At 34.3% G+C, this 19,842-nt stretch overlaps 2 protein-coding genes across 3 annotated transcripts; both read left to right on the forward strand.

Moving 5' to 3' along the window:
• The first annotated feature begins 987 nt into the window (after positions 1–987).
• Positions 988–11,377, forward strand: LOC114373347 (G-type lectin S-receptor-like serine/threonine-protein kinase At4g27290). The gene is made up of 15 exons (XM_028330826.1): positions 988–1,819; positions 2,023–2,151; positions 2,375–2,532; positions 2,593–2,803; positions 2,900–3,137; positions 3,217–3,367; positions 3,461–3,753; positions 5,037–5,257; positions 7,633–8,898; positions 9,184–9,312; positions 9,561–9,718; positions 9,799–10,009; positions 10,133–10,370; positions 10,451–10,601; positions 10,701–11,377. Exons 1-15 carry the CDS (start codon positions 1,267–1,269, stop codon positions 10,986–10,988), a joined length of 4,395 nt encoding a protein of 1,464 aa, XP_028186627.1. The 5' UTR covers positions 988–1,266; the 3' UTR covers positions 10,989–11,377.
• A 2,405-nt stretch (positions 11,378–13,782) lies between these two features.
• On the forward strand, positions 13,783–18,211 carry LOC114376551 (G-type lectin S-receptor-like serine/threonine-protein kinase At4g27290). Of its 2 annotated transcripts, XM_028334719.1 has the most exons (7): positions 13,793–15,322; positions 16,003–16,128; positions 16,267–16,424; positions 16,531–16,741; positions 16,833–17,070; positions 17,154–17,304; positions 17,751–18,211. In XM_028334719.1, the coding sequence occupies exons 1-7, from the start codon at positions 14,044–14,046 to the stop codon at positions 18,039–18,041; spliced, it is 2,454 nt and encodes an 817-aa protein (XP_028190520.1). In that variant the 5' UTR covers positions 13,793–14,043; the 3' UTR covers positions 18,042–18,211. The 2 variants fall into 2 exon arrangements, with proteins under 2 accessions (XP_028190521.1, XP_028190520.1); XM_028334720.1 differs by lacking the exon at positions 16,003–16,128 and having other exon boundaries at positions 13,783–15,322.
• The last annotated feature ends 1,631 nt before the right edge of the window (positions 18,212–19,842 follow it).

The following is a 19,842-nucleotide window of genomic DNA, read 5'->3' on the forward strand; positions in this document are numbered from 1 at the left end:
GTTTAATTAAAGAATAATGAATATATATCAAAAGGAGGGGTGGTCAAAATTAGGATTTAAATAATAATAAAGATAGAGTGAAAAATAAGATTTAAAAAGTAATAGACATAAGACTTATATGTTGTTTTGGAAAGTATTTCCAAACTATATGTATTTTGCTAAAACTTAGAAGGAAGCAAACATGGAGTGTAAATAGCAAGCGCTTTTTTCTTTTTTTTTTATCAGCAACCAAAAATCTCTTCCTCACCTTAGAGGGAAGCAAAATCAATGGGCCTACCAATAGTATGTTTGAGGCAGTTGCTTTACGCTTTCTCCTTCATGATGATATGGCAATTGGCAAGTAGGGATTGAACTTATGTCCTCCGCATTAATAGAATACTCAAATTAACTAAGTTAATAAATACATTATGTTATAAAAAAATAGTGTCGTTATATATAATACTAAAATTTATAATTTATATTTAATGTACATATAAATTTTGTAATAATTATTTTTTATCTAATCATTAATTTGTTTACATATATAAATTATAATAAAAATTATAGATTTAATAAGTATTTACATATGTAAAAAAATATCAAATTTATTTAATTATCAATTGCTATAAAAAACATTTAAATATATCATTAAATTAAATATTATATTTATTTAATTTTTAATCATTATAATAAACATCTAAAGCATACGTATGGACCTATGGATTGACAATCTGTAAAAAAAAAAACTCATATGAATTGTTAATCTTTATGAGTAAAAAAAAACTCAGATTGATTGTTGATTCGTATGAGTAAAAAAAAAAAACTCATACTCATGCTTTATATCTGTGTAAGCATACGGATTAATCCGTATGAGTCATACAAATCATCGATTCATGAAAAAGTAAAAAATATTTTAATCCTTTTACTGTGTTAGGGGATGTCTCATAAAAAATGTAGGATACCCAAAGGAACAGCTTATGTTTGAGCTCAACTAGACAGAAAAAACAAACAAAGCGGATACTTGTTTTTAGGCTCATATACATGTAGCCTATAAAAGAAAATCTCCCAAGTTCGGAAGATTATGATGGAATCTAGAGAAGGGAGAAGAATGGTTTCCATCATCATGGAAAAGTGCTGATGATCCTGGCCAAGGAGAGTACTCTTTCAAAATAGACCGCAGAGGATTTCCACAAGCAGTTCTTTTGAAGGGGACCACTATAAGCACTAGATTTGGTCCATGGAATGGCTTTTACTTTTCAGGGTCTTTGATTGATTCACGTAGTCCAGATGTTCAAATTGAGTAAAAAAGAAACATTTTCTCAGTTCCAGGCTCTAAAGAAATCTCTTTCCTACAGATTTTGGGTGACCACCAAGAGGAACGCGTTGGTTTCTCTTTGGGAAAGTCAAGTCAGTGACTGGCACACTCTCTATACTCAACCATCATCCCCGTGTGAATATTATGGGAAGTGTGGAGCAAATAGCGTTTGCAATGCGAACAATCCTAGGTGCACATGCTTGGATGGATTTGTTGCACACATCAATCGGTCCATGGGTTGTGTTCGAACCATTCGCTTGACTTGTAACAAAGACGGGTTCAGGAGGTACACAGGCATGGTTCTTCCCGATACATCCTCATCTTGGTATGATAGAAACTTGAATCTACAGCAATGTAAGGATCTGTGTTTGCAAAACTGTTCATGTACGGCATATGCAAATTTGGATATAAGTGGTGGAGGAAGTGGCTGCTTGCTTTGGTATCATGATCTCATTGACTTGAGGCATTACCCACAAGCTCAAGGGGGGCAGGACATTTATATACGATACTCTGATTCAGAGCTAGGTACCCTCTATCAAAGCCATATTTTTAATCAATTTATTCTTTTTTTTTGGATGAAAATATTTCTAAACTGGTAGTAATCACAGCATTAATTACCTTCTATAGTGTAGGCCTTTTCAATGTTGCTTAATTTCCCCTCTTTTTCTGAAGTACTTAAACTTTTTAGCATAATAAATTTAGAGTGCTTTTGAGTCTTGATATCTCAGATCACAGTCACAAAAATGGTTTAAGCAAGAGGAAGATTGAAGCCATCATCAGTTGCTCTACCACATTCGTCATGTGCATGATACTAGGATTGGCCATATGGTTATGGAAAAGGAAGGTCGAAATGGAAGGTGAGTAATGAATATATTAAACCTTTGAGTTCATTTGTAGTAATTTAGGATAAATGTAATACCAAGGTATAAGTTTTGCTGTGTCTGATTATGACTTTGTATACTATTATTTTTCCCAATAGTTGACTGATTAACCAAGCCTCACTTTCCTTAAACACATACATAATAAAATAGCATACAATATGTGATTTCATGATATTATTGTCATCTTCCTCAACTTTAGGGATGAAAAAAATATTTCATCAAAGTCGTCACAACTCTAAACTAAGGAAGGAAGAGCCGGACTTACCAGCATTTGACTTGCCTTTCATTGCTAAAGCCACTGATAACTTCTCAGACGCTAACAAACTAGGAGAAGGTGGTTTTGGACCAGTGTACAAGGTAATATATATCTATTTTCCTCATTAAATAATTTTATTTATTTCAGATAATGATTTTCAGGGTACTCTAATAGATGGACAAGACATAGTTGTGAAACGGCTTTCAAACACCTCCGGTCAGGGTATGGAAGAATTTAAAAATGAAGTTGCACTGATTGCCAGACTTCAACACCGTAATCTTGTGAAGCTTCATGGTTATTGCATTCAAGAGGAAGAAAAAATGTTGATATATGAATACATGCCCAACAAGAGCTTGGACTACTTTATTTTTGGTTGAGACTTAAAGCCTTTAAAATTCAATATCTGTAAGCTTGTGAAAATTTTGAGAAGCCAAATGTTTTACTAAGCATGTATTTAAAATTGACCAGATGAAATTAGAAGCAAAATATTGGATTGGAGTAAGCGATTCCATATTATTGGTGGCATTGCTCGAGGGCTAGTGTATCTTCATCGAGACTCTAGATTGAGTATTATTCACCGAGATTTGAAAGCCAGCAATATTCTACTGGATGAAAATATGAATTCTAAAATATCAGACTTTGGCCTTGCTCGCACATTATGGGGAGATCAAGTAGATGCTAACACTAACAAGATTGCCTGGACATAGTAAGTTGGTTTCTACTTGATTAATCAATTGTTTGGGATAGCATTTTCTCTAACTCTACTTTGCATATCTCCTTTCCAGTGGATACATGCCTACCGAATATGCTGTACATGGGCATTTCTCAATGAAATCCGATGTGTTTAGTTTTGGTGTCATGGTGTTAGAAATAGTAAGTGGGAAGAAAAACAGAGATTTTTCTGATCCAGAACACTTTCTAAATCTTCTTGGACATGTAAGGGTGATGGCTTTCCATGTTTGAAGCTAGCATTGTAGTCAGTTTTCTTTCATGTTTTTACTTTTGCATTTGGATTCCCATGGTTATTAGGCATGGAGACTCTGGACTGAAGGAAGGCCAACAGACCTGATGGATGCATTTTTATGTGAAAGATGCACTTCTTCTGAAGTTATTCGATGTATACATGTAGGTTTGCTATGTGTGCAACAAAGACCAGAAGATAGGCCTGATATGTCAGCTGTGGTTCTGATGTTGAATGGTGATAAATTGTTGCCACAGCCAAAGGTGCCTGGTTTTTACCACGGAAGTGACAAAGCATATTTGTCTGGAAAGTTCAAATCATTCTCTTACAATGATGTTTCCCTAACAGTTTTAGGGGCAAGATAAAGATGAAGGCTAAAGAAAATGAAAAGGTTTATACTTTATAATATAAATTGTAGGCAAAGTTATTGTATTTTGCTTGACCACTCCTCAACTTGTAGTTGTTGTATATCTAGTTTCATTGTTCTAAGGAGAATTGGTAATATCTGCAAATAATGTTTAACATCCCTTCCTATCTGAAGTCTGAATTCCTTTATTAAGTATGACTCACTTTAACCACTTACAGGAACATATATACTTATTCACAAGAGATAGTGTTCCTGACATGTCCTGATTATGGACTACGATTGTTTATCATTTGTTGATTGTGGTTCGAGAAGTTACTTACTTTGTACTAGATACCGTGACACTGTAATTACGTAATGCATTCAAAATTCTAACTCTTTTATTGAAACTCGAGTCTTTGTCATGAATAAGGGATAATGAAAATGAACGAAGACAAGATGAGTGAAATTTGTCTCCAGATGGGTGTGTTGAATAGAGAGCATTGGCCTGCAAAGAATGCTTACACTTTAAAATAACTACCTGATTTGATGCAATTATTATTTAAGGTGGATATCATCATGGTGGACAGAATTACTAAATTTCTTAATTCACTTCAGTGATTTTAAAAATAGGTTTTGCTAACCAGGGCCATGGTTAAAAAATCAATAATCAATAAGTATATTGGAATGCACTATTGCATTTCTCAATAATAAAAAAACCTTTTCATTTTTGATTCCTTAACATGTGTCTAAGACATTGGTTAGTATTTTCCTTCTTAACAACTACCTCAAGCACAATTACACCAAAGCTAAAAACATCATATTTCATTGAAAATGAGCCACACACCGCATATTTAGGATATATATATATATATATATAAGAGAAAATTGCAATAGCATATGGATCAAATATTAAGAAAATCAGGGCAAAGAGAAAATTGCAGCTTAAAGTAATAAACCATTTGTGGCATACTTACCAAGTTCTCACCACTGCTTGTCTTTGTATGCGTTTAGTCCAATCTATTAATTTTCTTCTACCATCACCTGAGAATGTCAACAAGAACCAACTTTAGTATTAGAAATTCTAGCATGCCACAGTCGAACAACTCTTGCACGGTGTCACAGTTTTTCTCCACCGTTGGATATAATAATAAAGTAATCAACGGCTGATTTTTTTGTGACTTTCTGATTTTCATGGAATTTTAGAAAATCATACGTTATTTTAAAAAATTACCAGTGAAAATGAAAAATGCATTTTTTAACTTTGTAATCTGATTAAGTATATTACACTGGAAAATTAGAATCCACACATGCACACTGTTTATCTTGGCCCTCAATGCAAATCTGGTGCATCGTTGTGGGTGTTGCTGGTTCGAGATTGTGAATTTCGATGATGACGGAAGGAGCAAGCAATGGAAGGATGTTGTACCTACAAGAGTCGAAACCGTGTGCGGTGTGCATTGGGTGAACAGTGAACACCATGTTGCCGGGTTTGGTGTAATTATCGGAAATAATCCATCCGGTACAAACCGTATTAATTAGCATGGAAAATTCGATACGAGATTTGATGTTGAATGTTCCATTAGCATTGGATGGAGTATGCTATGTTCAAATCTGAATCCTACCTACCTGTATTAACTCATAGTCATTGTTGCAAAACTCAAATCCTAACTTCTTTCACTGTCTATGTTTCTAATGCTTTTAGCCGTGAACTGATATCCTGATTCCGCTTAACAAAATTTGAGGTTTGTGTTTGTTTTGGGTGGAGCACGAAAGGTTTGGGGGAATTGGTCATGGAAGATGATGGCAGTGGCACAGCTATAAAAGAAAGAGAGACAAGTATAGGATTTGGGCGTACAACTGGTTGAGATTTTTCATTAGTAATTCAATTGTTTTTACAAGCACACACCACAAGAAAAACAAAGAATTACACACAAATTTAAAATCTTCAACTTTCTTGAACCCTACAAGAATCTTGAAACCTACTACGGCACCTCTCGAGAAACCCAATCTCAAAATAAAAACATGCTCAATTACAACAAAGAGGGTTAAGGATTGATATCAGGCTTATCTAAGTGATGATGATGATGCCTATTTGATCTTGATGATGAATTGGTAATTAGAGCTTAAGATTTGTGTTTAAAGGATGAGAATAATAAAAAAAAAATCCTAGTATTACTTTTCACATTTCATACTTTTATCTCTCTCCAGAAATTATATTTTTGAAAGAATTAAATATGTTTTTATCTTTAATAAATATTTAATTTTGATGTTTATTTTTTAATAAATTTTTGTTTTGTATTGAATTCCTAATAAAATAATAATTTTTTTTTTATTTTAGACACTTTTTAATCCCTGTTAAAATAAGAAATTTTAAATTTATATTTTGATAATTTTTTTTCATTTGTAATTAATTGAGATTGAAACAAGATTAACTAATGTAATAGAGAACGAATATAAAATTCATTAATTTATTAAAGATTAATATCAAGAATAAAAAATAAAATTATTGTTTTATTAAAAATTCAACACAAAATAAAAATTTAATAAAAAATAAATAAAAAATCAGATATTTATTAAAAATAAAAAATACATTTAAATCTCTAGAAAAACGGAGTCATGCTTGAAAGATATCAGAAGAAGACTGTTATTTATAACTCAAACCGTCTTAATAGACTATTTTGTTCGTGAGAAATATGGGATTGTGCTCAGAACCAGATTGATCGATTGCTCCACCAATTAACCGATTAAAAGAAAAGTGTTAATAAGCCCAATTCTAATCTAATCAATTATTCATCTAATCTAATTAATCAATTAAAACAGAAGCCTCAAGTTCTCAATTTTAGAACGTGGCATTTTAATCGAACGTGACTTAACCTATGTTTGATTTACAGTTACAAAAGTAATTTTGCAAATTTCAATACAAAATTCTGTTCTAATGCATGAAATAAGAATGAAAAAAATGTTGCTGATAGAATCATCAAAACTTCATTAACACTTAAGTTCCTGCTTCCCCACTTTAGACCTCTCTCCTTGGAGCTGGTGACTCGTCTGCATGTGTGGTTCTTAATTGGCTAGTGATTGGCAAACTGTGACATGGTACCCTATGTCCACATAGAGGTTTCTAATCTTAAAGTTGTGGACTTTGGGAGTAATGGTGCTTGGTGTGTGAGCTTTCACCAGGACCACCACCCCTATCATCATCATCATATAGAGGGTTGCCACGCTTACCATTGCAAAGTGCAATAATGCAAGTCTGATTATGCAGTCGTTGTTATGACTATTACTGAAAGGGATGCAAGTAACACCCAAATACACGCTCACAGTTTTTTTTATTTTTATTTTTATTATCCGTGAGAATCGAAGACACTGCAGGATTTACAACAATTTACAGTCTCTGGTCAATCACCTGAGCGATCCCCTCAGTATAGACACTCACTGCTAGAGGCCATTTTTTGGAGATTATAGAACTTCTCAAGACGGAGCGCGAGACTTTCGTTTCCTCCATCTTGAGAAACGACCTTGGTATCATACTCGTTAGCAAAGTGGGAATCTATCTCTAGGCTCTATCGTACTAGTGCAACTAGCAGTGAACTTTTCTATCTGATAATATTCTACACGTGTTGGAATGAGACTTGCTAGCTATGTACTTCCAATATTATCATAATAGTCCAAGCCCAACCACAACTCGATAGCAATGTGCAATTTCATCACTATCATAATAATTCTTTATCCTGCTAATACAAAACCAAATGGTTTTCTTGTCAGAATTGACATTGATTTTTAAGACACAACAGCCAATTTGTTCCTATTCTGTTGACAAATATTGTTCCCATTCAGAGACTCCGGGAAACACCTTATTTCTCTTCCTTGTCAAAAGTTGCTCCTCTGTGAAATAAAGAAAAAAAAAAATGCAAAACTTGAGAACACAATGGTTTTGGTTTTTTCTGTTCTGTTGTATATCAAGAACCTCCACTTCACTAGATAGTATAGCTCCAAATCAATCCATCAGTGATGGAGAGACATTAATTTCACATGAAAAAACCTTTGAACTTGGATTCTTCAGCCCTGGAAGCTCAAAGAGCAGATACTTGGGTATTTGGTACTACAACATAAATCCTCGAACAATGGTTTGGGTTGCCAACAGAGAAGCACCACTCAACACTACATCAGGAGTTCTAAAACTCAGTGATCAAGGTCTTGTTCTTGTTAATGGAACAAATAACATTGTGTGGTCTTCCAACATGTCAACCACAGCAGAGACAGAGAACACAATTGCGCAGCTATTAGACTCAGGAAACCTTGTTGTGAAAGATGGGAATAGTGAGCATGAGCACTATCTTTGGCAGAGTTTTGATCATCCATGTGATACATTATTGCCTGGAATGAAGCTTGGTTGGAATCTAGAGAAGGGAGAAGAATTGTTTCTATCATCATGGAAAAGTGCTGATGATCCTAGTCATGGGGAGTACTCTTTCAAAATAGACCCCAGAGGATGTCCACAAGCAGTTCTGTGGAAAGGAACCAATTTAAGCAATAGATTTGGGCCATGGAATGGCCTTTACTTTTCAGGGTCTTTAATTGATTCACAAAGTCCAGGTGTCAAAGTTGATTTCGTTTTGAATAAAAAAGAGATATATTATCAGTTCCAGGTTCTAAATAAATCTCTTTCCTACAGATTTTGGGTGACCCCTAATAGGAATGCCTTGGTTTCCCTTTGGGAAAGTCAAATCAGCGATTGGCTGATTCTCTATTCTCAACCATCATTCCCATGTGAATATTATGGGAGGTGTGGTGCAAATAGCATTTGCAATGCGGGCAATCCTAGATGTACATGCTTGGATGGATTTTTTAGACACATGAATTCGTCCAAGGATTGCGTTCGAACCATTCGTTTGACTTGCAACAAAGACAGGTTTAGGAAGTATACAGGAATGGTTCTTCCTGACACATCTTCATCTTGGTATAATAAAAACATGGTTTTAGAGGAATGTGCGGAAATGTGTCTGCAAAACTGTTCATGTACGGCATATGCAAATTTGGATATAAGTGGTGGAGGAAGTGGCTGCTTGCTTTGGTATCATGATCTCATTGACTTGAGGCATTACCCACAAGCTCAAGGGGGGCAAGACATTTATATACGATACTCTGATTCAGAGCTAGGTACCCTCTATCAAAGCCATATTTTTAAGCAATTTTTTTTTTCTCTTTGGATGAAAATATTTCTAAGCTGCTATTTACGGCATTGACTCCTTCTATAGTGTAGGCCTTTCCATTGTTGGATATTTTCCCCCTCTTTTCTGAAGTGCTTAAAGTTTTTAGCATAGTATAATTTAGAGTGCTCTTTCAGTCTTGACATCTCATTGCTGCATATTTGGCCCTCTTTTTCTGAAGTACTAAAGTCTTTAGCATAATTATTTAGAGTGTACTTGAGTCTTCATATTGCAGATCACAGTCAGAAAAATGGATTGAGCAAGAGCAAGATTGCATCCATCGTGACTGGCTCAACCATGTTCGTCGTGTCTATGATACTCGGATTGGTCATATGGTTATGGAAAAGGAAAGTCGAAATGGAAGGTGGGTAAATAGTATTTATTTAACCTTTGAGTTCATTTTGTAGTAATTTAGGATAAATGTAACATCAAGGTATAAGTTTTGCTGTGTCTGATTATGGTTTTTTATATTCTTATTTTTTGAAATAGTTGACTGATTCATCAAGCCTCACTTTCCTTCAACTCTCATTATACAAAACAAAATATAAAGAGTGATGTTTTATTACAATATGTTATTTCTTGATATTTTATTGTCATCTTCCATTACTTCAGAGATGAAAAAACAACTTTACCAAAGCCATCACAACTATAATCTAAGGAAGGAAGAGCCGGATTTACCAGCATTTGACTTGCCTGTCATTGCTAAAGCCACTGATAACTTCTCAGACACTAACAAACTGGGAGAAGGTGGTTTTGGACCAGTGTACAAGGTAATATAGCTATATATCTAATCAAGGATTTTTATTTTTCTCATTAAATACTTTTATTTATTCCAGATAATGATTTGCAGGGTACTCTAATAGGTGGGCAAGACATAGCTGTGAAACGGCTTTCAAACAACTCTGGCCAGGGTTTGAAAGAATTTAAAAATGAAGTTGCATTGATTGCAAAACTTCAACACCGTAATCTTGTGAAGCTTCATGGTTATTGCATTCAAGAGGAAGAGAAAATGTTGATATATGAATACATGCCCAACATGAGCTTGGACTACTTTATTTTTGGTTTGAGACTTTAAGACTTTACAATATAACATCTGTGACAATTTTGTTTTCCTTATCTCTAAAGCTTGTGAAATTGTTGAGACTCCAAATGGTATCCTAAACATGTATTTAAAATTTGACCAGATGAAATTAGGACCAAATTATTGGATTGGAGTAAGCGTTTCCATATTATTGGTGGCATTGCTCGAGGGCTAGTGTATCTTCATGAAGACTCTAGATTGAGGGTTATTCACCGAGATTTGAAAACCAGCAATATTCTACTAGATGAAAATATGAATCCCAAAATTTCTGACTTTGGCCTTGCTCGCACATTATGGGGAGATCAAGTAGATGCTAACACCAACAAGATTGCTGGGACATAGTAAGTTGGTCCCTTCTTGATTAATGAATTCTTTGGGATAGCATTTTCTCTAACTCTAGTTTGCATATTCTCCTTTCCAGTGGATACATGCCTCCTGAATATGCTGTACATGGGCATTTCTCAATGAAATCCGATGTCTTTAGTTTTGGTGTCATGGTGTTAGAAATAGTAAGTGGGAAGAAAAACAGAGATTTTTCTGACCCAAATCACTGTCTGAATCTTCTTGGACATGTAAGGGCAATGATTTTCCTTGTTTTCACCTAGCATTATAGTCATATTTTTCTTTCATGTTTGAATTTTTCCATTCATTTTGACTCCCATGATTATTAGGCATGGAGACTATGGACTGAAGGAAGGCCTACAAACTTGATGGATGCATTTTTAGGTGAAAGATGCACTTCATCTGAAGTTATTCGATGTATACATGTAGGCTTGTTATGTGTGCAACAGAGACCAAATGATAGGCCTGACATGTCAGCTGTGGTTCTAATGCTGAATGGTGAAAAATCGTTGCCACAGCCAAAGGCTCCTGGCTTTTACAATGGAAGGGACAAAGCAGATTTGTTTGGACCATTTTCTAACAATGATGCTTCCCTAACGGTTTTAGAGGCAAGATAAAAATGAAGGCTAAAGAAAATGCAAAGGTTTATAGGTATAAATTATATGCACATTTATTGTATTTTGCTTGACCCACTATATCTTGATGCTATGGGTTTTTCTGACATCTTTCTGTTGTCATCACTCCTCAACATGTACTTGTTGTATATCTAGTGTCATTGAGATAGACTCCCTTGGTATGAGAAAATTTATTCTAATCCTACATGACTGTTTTTGTCTTTAAAGAAGCAAAAAGTTATGGAAAACTTATGACAAGAATGGAGGTTACAAGACAACTCTATTATGGTGTATCAATGAGTTGTTTGAAGCTTCTATATTGGTTAATAATTATTTATTGTATTCATGGCCCCTCCTTAGTGACCATTGTAATGGTTCATGGCCCTTTATCATCCTTCATTAGTATCTTTACTGTACAGGTACTCTTTAACTGATTCTTGGATAAACCATAATAGAACATAATTGGTTGACTTCACTAGAGAATTTGAATTGTTTAGTGCATACCTATTTGCAATATGTTTTTGAATCGAAAAAATCCAAAATTGCCATTGAATTTGTGAAGGAGGTTAGGAGACGAACCAAGAGAGAAGTAATTGCTGCAAGCAGTTGTGAAATTAGAAAGGAAGAGTGGAAACGAGAAGAGTAGTCTACCAAAAGATGAAAGGATTATTTTCTTTCTTTAATAAATTGGTAAATAGTCAAAGGATTCGGTGTTGCTTTCAATAAAATAGGCAAAGGAGTGGAAGTTGGTTTCGAAAAATCATTTTATATTTATTTACATAAATTAAAGAAAAGTGACGGATAAATGTAGAAATAATTAACTCTTTAATTGTAATCTTTAAATAAGTGATTTTATTATCTATAGAATTAAAGACCAAGGGATCTAGTGTGTCTGAATTGTAATAAATCCTTGATAAAAAAACAAACAAAAAATCTTTAGAATTAAAGTCTCAAGCTGCAAAAGCTAATTATTCTAGCTTCATGTAATCTGCAGTTAATGTTCAGTGAGTGTGGCTATTTCTTAGTAGACTGTTGCTATGGCATATTTTGAATGACTTATTGGTAGTCAAGAATAATTAACAACTCATCTAAATTGCTGCCAGGCATGGAGAGTCTGGAGGTGAAGAGATGTATTACTGCTAATGAATGGGCATGTTTGTTTTATGTGATTTTTGCTTTTCTTCAATGCACGTTTAACATCAATCCTTAACTAGGAGTAGCTTGGCGTTGAATGTGAGTGAACAACATTCCAAACATATCCTGTTAGTTCATTCAATCTATCAACGTGAAGGGTTAAGATGCCCTGTTCTGACTTCTGAGTACATAAAAACCAGATGATAGGCCTGACAAGTCAATGTCATCAGTAGTTTTGATTAAGAATGTTGAGAAACTATTGCCTAGTACAACACAACCTTCTTTATAACCACACTAAGTAGTTTCCTCAACTGTAAAGTGAAAATTGTGTTCCTCAAATGTAATGTCCATTACATGGTTGGAGGCAATATAGCATATAAAAACTAAACTTTTGATATATTGGGGTTAAGGTCTGATTTTGTAAGAACATTGTTAAATTATATATGTTACAGGGCCAAGTTTTGTAATTAGCTTTTTATATCGATTTCTTTACAACGACTTCTGTTATGGCTTTTCCCTAAAGAAACCATGCAAAATGGAGATTTAGAACTCAGATATTTTGAATTATATGATAATTTATCAATCCGGAATTTGAGATATTTATGCTTTAAGTTTGTCCTGCTACTACCTATTTGGTCAACTCAGCAGTGATTGCATGAGGTTGTCATGCTTGCTTTATTTGATTGTCACCTCTCTTATGCATCTAGGTGTGCATGTTATATTTATATATTGCTTATACTTGAACACTTCAACATATAAAGTGTTTTTTTTTTACAAAGAAAAGTTTACATGAATTGGATCTAGACATTATTAGTGGATAGTCTATTAGCACTCATTTAATCTTAAAATTTATTCTGACCAAATGATAAGTACATATAAGATATGAGTTTGTTTTTTATTTACTGAATCAACCTTTGTTGGTACTATATAAAATGTTTATATAAAACTAAACTAGCGTATCCCATTGCCCAGCGGCTCTTCGCTATGCGAAGGTATGAGGGAGAGATATTGTACGCAGCCTTACCCTTGCATATGCAAAAAGGTTGTTTCCGGATTCGAACCCATGACCAACAAGTCACCAAGTCAAATATTATTTATTTAATTTCAAATACAAGTTCTTAGTTATATGGTTTTCAATTTGAGTCTTAAGTATTGTAATTACATTAAATAGTTGGAGGAAGGAATTTGTCATTCATTTATAGTCCTATTTAATTAGTTGAAGCAAGATTTGACATGAATTAATTGATAAAAAAATTAGCATGGGTTTATAGTCTTACCATCGGGATATTAACAATTATCGTGGATGGTAAGAAAAACAAATTAAAATTTAGGTAAAGTATAAAAATATAAATTATTAAATATTTTTTTGAAAAATAAAATAGTAAAAAAATGATTACTTTACGAAAATTAGTCATAAAGTTAGTTGATACTTTATAGTTTAGACTAATAATATGATTGATAAAATAATAATAATATTACTAATTAAATGGGAAAGTGTTTATTACTAAAAATAAATAAATAGTAAAGTGTTTGGGTGATGTGATGGGTCAAACATGTTTCTCTAAAGTAGCATCTGAAATCAAGCCACGCATAGATAAGTCTAATTCTTTTGCTTGACGAAATTGTTCCATGACCCCAGTTGAGTTGGAGCAGTTTAGAATGTTACATCCACACCAGAAACCAGAGGTTGAAGAAGTCAAATTATTAATGAAAGTCGCTCCAACCACTAAAAGATACTTTTTCTAATGTTTTCTAATGTGTAAATGGAGACTCCTGCGTTCATATGTGGAATTGAAGTCGCACTTCTTTGAAAAATTTAGGAAGCACTAAGCTTTTTGACAAAACCATCGTCTAATATAAGTTGAATAACGGGACACTGAAATGAAAGATCATTGAATACGTAAGTTATAGAATAATAAATTATATGGATAGCTATGAGGTGATGATAGTGTGGTTCTCTCTCTTATTCTCCCTCATCCCCAGCATCAGTACTAGACTGAGTAGTATCACTCTAGATCAACCCTTACACCACAATGAAACCCTGGTTTCAGCATCTGGAACCTTTGAAGCAGGGTTCTTCAGCACTGGAAGTTCTCAGAGACAATACTTTTGCATATGTTACAAGAATATATCACCTAGAACAATTGTGTGGGTGGCCAACAGAAACACCCCATTAGATAATAACTTCACTGGAGTTTTCAAAGTCAGTGATGAGGGGAATCTTGTTGTACTTGATGGCATTGGTGCAAGTGTTTGGTCTTCCAATGCATCAACCACTTCTCAGAAGCCTATTGTGCAGCTCTTGGACTCCGGCAACCTTGTTGTGAAAGACAGCGGAACAAATAGTCCAGAGAAGGTTGTGTGGCAAAGCTTTGATTTTCCTGGTGACACTTTGCTTCCTGGGATGAAACTCAGAAGCAGTCTTGTGACAGGTGCACATAGTTCTCTGACATCGTGGAGGGACACAGAAGATCCTGCTCTGGGGGAATATTCTATGTATATCGATCCTCGTGGTTTTCCTCAGAGAGTGACTACAAAGGGAGGGACTTGGTTGTATAGAGCTGGTTCATGGAATGGTTATCAATTTTCAGGTGTTCCTTGGCAGCTGTTGCATAATTTCTTCAATTACTATTTTGTGTTAACCCCAAAGGAAGTGTATTATGAGTATGAACTCTTGGAGCCTTCGGTTGTTACAAGGTTTGTGATCAACCAAGAAGGGCTTGGTCAACGTTTCACTTGGTCAGAGAGGACACAGAGTTGGGAGCTTTTCGCCTCCGGCCCCAGGGATCAGTGTGAGAACTATGGCTTGTGTGGTGCAAATTCTGTTTGTAAAATTAATAGCTACCCCATATGTGAATGCTTGGAGGGATTTCTCCCAAAGTTCGAGGAAAAGTGGAGATCATTGGATTGGTCTGATGGGTGTGTTCGGGGAACGAAACTGGGTTGTGACGATGGAGATGGATTTGTTAAGTATGAAGGAATGAGATTGCCAGACACGTCTTCGTCCTGGTTTGACACAAGCATGAGCCTTGATGAATGTGAGAGTGTGTGTTTGAAAAACTGCTCTTGCACAGCATACACAAGCTTAGATATCAGAGGTGACGGGAGTGGCTGCTTGCTTTGGTTTGGTAACATTGTGGATATGGGAAAACATGTCTCCCAAGGACAAGAGATTTACATACGAATGGCTGCTTCAGAGCTAGGTACTTTTAATTTTGTGTTCAAACATAAGAAAAATAAATGCATGACGCTTAGATTTTTGTGATCACTTGCATTTGTTAAGCTGCATAGTAACTAATTTTTACACGAAAGCTGTTTGTTGGAATTATGGGATGTTAGCCCTGCTCCATGACATCAGATTTTACCCTTGTTCTATTGCACCTTTGCCATGTATGAAAACATTTGGATGGGCTAAAATATAATTTTGGTGTGAAATCTCACTTTTTGGTTTTGGTTTGGTCCTCTAAATTTAAAATTTTAAAAGTTCCACTTTAATCCTTTAAAATGTCTTTGTTAAACCAAATTGGTTCTTCTGTCAATTTATTACACTAACTAGGTCAACAATGATGGGGCAAACTTTGAGAATGGCATGTCAAATGGGAGTTTGCCATTTCAACCAAAATCAACACTGTTGGTGCAAAATATTGATGAAAAAACTAATTTGGTCTAGCAAATATACTTTAAAGGAGCAAATTTTAACTTTTTAAACTTAGGGAAACAAATTGAAACCAAAATTCAAATGCGGGACCAAAATTATATTTTAGTCCATTTAGATTCAATGAAATCTAATACTGAAGTTATACTCAATACTGTCTTTGTAAATTGTTTTCTTCTCCTTCACTTGCTCCTCGTGTATTGTCCAATAATATTTTTGTTATATCAGACCAAACTTGGCATAAAAGGCACGCTAGCACCAAGCTTGTGGTGATTTTGGCAACAATCGCTACGTTCATCGTAGGCTTAATATTAGGATCAGTCATATACATACGGAGAAAACTAGGGAAACCAGGTGAACTTTTTAGACATTAAACTCCAAGTAATGGGTGAATTTTTTTTTCTAGTGTTGAGTAACAGAATTGGCAATCACCATAATAAAACAACTAATATGTTGTGTCACTAGCTTATTATCTGTCTGCTTCCATATCAGGAAAGACAAATATAATCGACCAGATGCATCACTCTATAAAACATGAGAAGAAAGACATCGACTTACCAACCCTTGATTTATCAACCATTGATAATGCAACCAGTAATTTCTCTGCCAGTAACATATTGGGAGAAGGTGGATTTGGACCAGTTTACAAGGTAACATGGTTTTTTTTTTTTTGAGAGGAGGTAACATGGTTATATGCCACCGATGGTACACTTACTCAATATATATCTTATGGTATGTGTCCACATTAATTATCAGGGTGTGCTGGCAAATGGACAAGAGATTGCTGTTAAGAGGCTTTCCAAAAATTCTGGACAAGGATTAGAGGAGTTCAGAAATGAAGTTGTGTTGATTGCCAATCTTCAGCACCGGAATCTTGTAAAGATTCTTGGGTGTTGTATTCAAGATGATGAGAGAATCTTGATCTATGAATTCATGCCTAACAGGAGCTTGGATCTTTACATTTTTGGTTTGAGGCTTTTGACTCAGATTTATTTTGTACTCTTCTTTCTGCCAAAACCATTTTATAACCATGCTAACCTAAAATTGGGAACATGCAGATCGAACAAGAAAGAAATTATTGGATTGGAACAAACGCTTCCAAATTATAAGTGGCATTGCTAGAGGGCTTCTGTATCTTCATCATGATTCGAGACTAAGGATCATTCACAGAGATATCAAAACAAGCAATATTCTTCTTGATAATGATATGAATCCAAAGATATCAGACTTTGGACTAGCAAGGATGCTTGTTGGCGATCACACCAAAGCCAATACAAAAAGAGTAGTTGGAACTCAGTAAGCATGCTTAAACATTATTACTGTATTTATGTTGTATGATATTTTTTTATCTAATTTCATTTTACTCTGCTGTCTTGCAGTGGTTACATGCCTCCTGAGTATGCAGTGTATGGATCTTTTTCAGTGAAATCAGATGTCTTTAGCTTTGGTGTTATTGTACTAGAGATAGTTAGTGGGAGGAAGAACACAAAATTTCTTGATCCACTCAATCAACTTAACCTTATTGGGCATGTAAGCATTAAGTTTGAAGACTACCCTCTTGTCACTATTCTAGAAAGAGCTTAATTTCTATACAGGACAATTTTGAGGGTTTTTACATTGTTAATCAATTAGAAATCATGTTGAGAATGAGTTTTAAGTTAATATGATAAAAGTCAACAAAATTATCATATATAACAATTTGTTATTGATTGACAATGTAAAAACATTTTACATTGTCATTACAACACCAACATCAAAATCTTATCCCACTAGATGAGGTCGACTACATGGATCACACGTCACCATTTGACACCATTAAAAATCAAGGTTTCAAAAACACTTTACATTGTTATGACATGTACTATTTATTCTTCTTAAACTTGATTTAATACAAAATTAACCAATAGTAAATAGTAATTTGGTCATTTAGTATTGATTGAACTCAAACTCACAATTTAGATTTCATTTCTTCTCAGGCATGGAGATTGTGGAGTGAAGGGAGGACTTTGGAACTGATTGATGAATCACTGGACGATTCAATCATTGAAAGTGAAGTGTTGAAAATTGTTCACGTGGGACTCTTGTGTGTTCAAGAGAGACCAGAGGACAGGCCCAACATGTCAAGTGTGGTTCTAATGCTGAATGGTGACAGACCATTGCCCAGGCCCAAGCTCCCCGCTTTTTATCCACACCAAGAAGATTTTTCTTCATCCAGCAAGTGTGAATTCAGCTCAAATGAGTTGTCCATCACTTTAGAGGCAAGATAGTAAACCTAAATTAATCAAGATAAATTGCTAATTTGTTTAGTTTTGAGTATGTATGCCTGAATTGCTGTTGTGCACTGTTCTAATACTGTTCTCTTAGCATCTAATGCTTTTGTAAGTATGCACGGACAATGAATGATCCTTTGAAAAAAGAAAAGCAAACTTCGCTGTCACTCTTTGAGATTTTGTCCAATCACACAATATTACAATGATCTTCCTGTACACAGTGTAATATTTTTTAAACCTTAAGGATGTGTAATGTAAAAAGAGGTAACAGTGTAGTATTTTAAAATAATTAGGAAATGTTTGTATAGGATAAAAAAAGAGGGCTATTTTGATAATTTGACAAAATCTCAGGAGGTTTTAGGATAATTCACTCAGAAACAAAAAAAAAACCTTAACCAAAATCAGAAAAGAGACTTTTCAAGATGTCACAACTCACAAAATATGTAAATGTCGGTGTTGTAATTTTTTAAATAAATTAAAAAAGTTTTTTGATAAATAAATAAATTTAGAGAACCGTGAAATTTTTATAATTAAATAAATAAAGAAAAAAATAGTTGTAATAAAATAATACTTTGAATATATATATATATATATATATATATATATATATTTGATTTATTCATTTGATAGTAAATAAAATAAAGTTCTTTTATATAAAATATTAAAAATAAATAAATAGAGTAAGGATGCCTCCTAAATAATAAGCTTTGAGTATCCTAAATATAAATAACAATATGTTAAGTCAGTTTTCAGACCAAGGATGCTTCCTCTTTCCCTCATTTTCGTTTTTCTCTCTTATCCTCCCAAAATTCTCTCTTTTTCTCGCAGACCACCAAATCTGTCTTAGAAAAACAATGATCTCAAATTCATTCACCGTTGGATCGTCGAGAAATTTAAGCACCAGTTTTGCAACTCAACTCTAAGCCTCTTCACCGTTGGGTTTTGAAATTATGTTGGAGCTGAGAGAAATACACTTTGCATCGTAGTCTTTCCCTTTCCCGTAGAAACTCAAAGCTGTCTTGGTAAAACTATGATCTCAGACTCATTAACCGTTAGATTATTGTGAAATTTTTATATGTGGTTCGTGATTTAATTGCACAAACCTTCACCGTTGGGATTTATGAGATAATATTCATGGATGGAGAAAAAGGAATTGCATGAAGATAGTACAAATGAAGGTTCTAATCCCTTCTCCTTCTCCCTAACGTTTGAGAACCCTAACAGAACAATCGGAGGAGGAGTTCTAGAGAGCATCATAAACATCACAATTGATAACAGAGAACGCTTGAGCGACTACATCGAGGTAAATGATGAATTTATCGCAATTGAGGGTTAGAATGAACATGTGTAGGGATCCTTAGAGGATTAAATTGAGGTTTATTTTGGGATGTTTATTGACTTATAATTTTTGCTTTATGATTATAAATACAATATTATTGTGTTTTATGTACCAATTGATGTTCTGATAAGAATTGATTGATAAACTTGAGTGATCTTGATGTTTTTGTGTTTTGACCCATGATTTTGATATAATTGTGTGAAATTATTTGAGGGGTTTTACTCCCCATGTTGTGATAATTTGAACCTGTGATTAATGGTGAAATACATGTGTATTGAGATGTGAGCTATGGACTGTGCAATCACACAATTGTAAGACCCTTTAAGGGCGACGAGTATTGTGATTGAATCCACTGTGGGAACTCGCCGAATTAAAATAATTTTGAAAACAATTGACTAGTTGTATGTATTGCATGGTTCATAGATAAAGTGTATGTGTTAAATTAAAATTATACCATTA

Source organism: Glycine soja, chromosome 11 (assembly GCF_004193775.1).
Source record: "Glycine soja cultivar W05 chromosome 11, ASM419377v2, whole genome shotgun sequence".
Taxonomy (NCBI): domain Eukaryota; kingdom Viridiplantae; phylum Streptophyta; class Magnoliopsida; order Fabales; family Fabaceae; genus Glycine; species Glycine soja.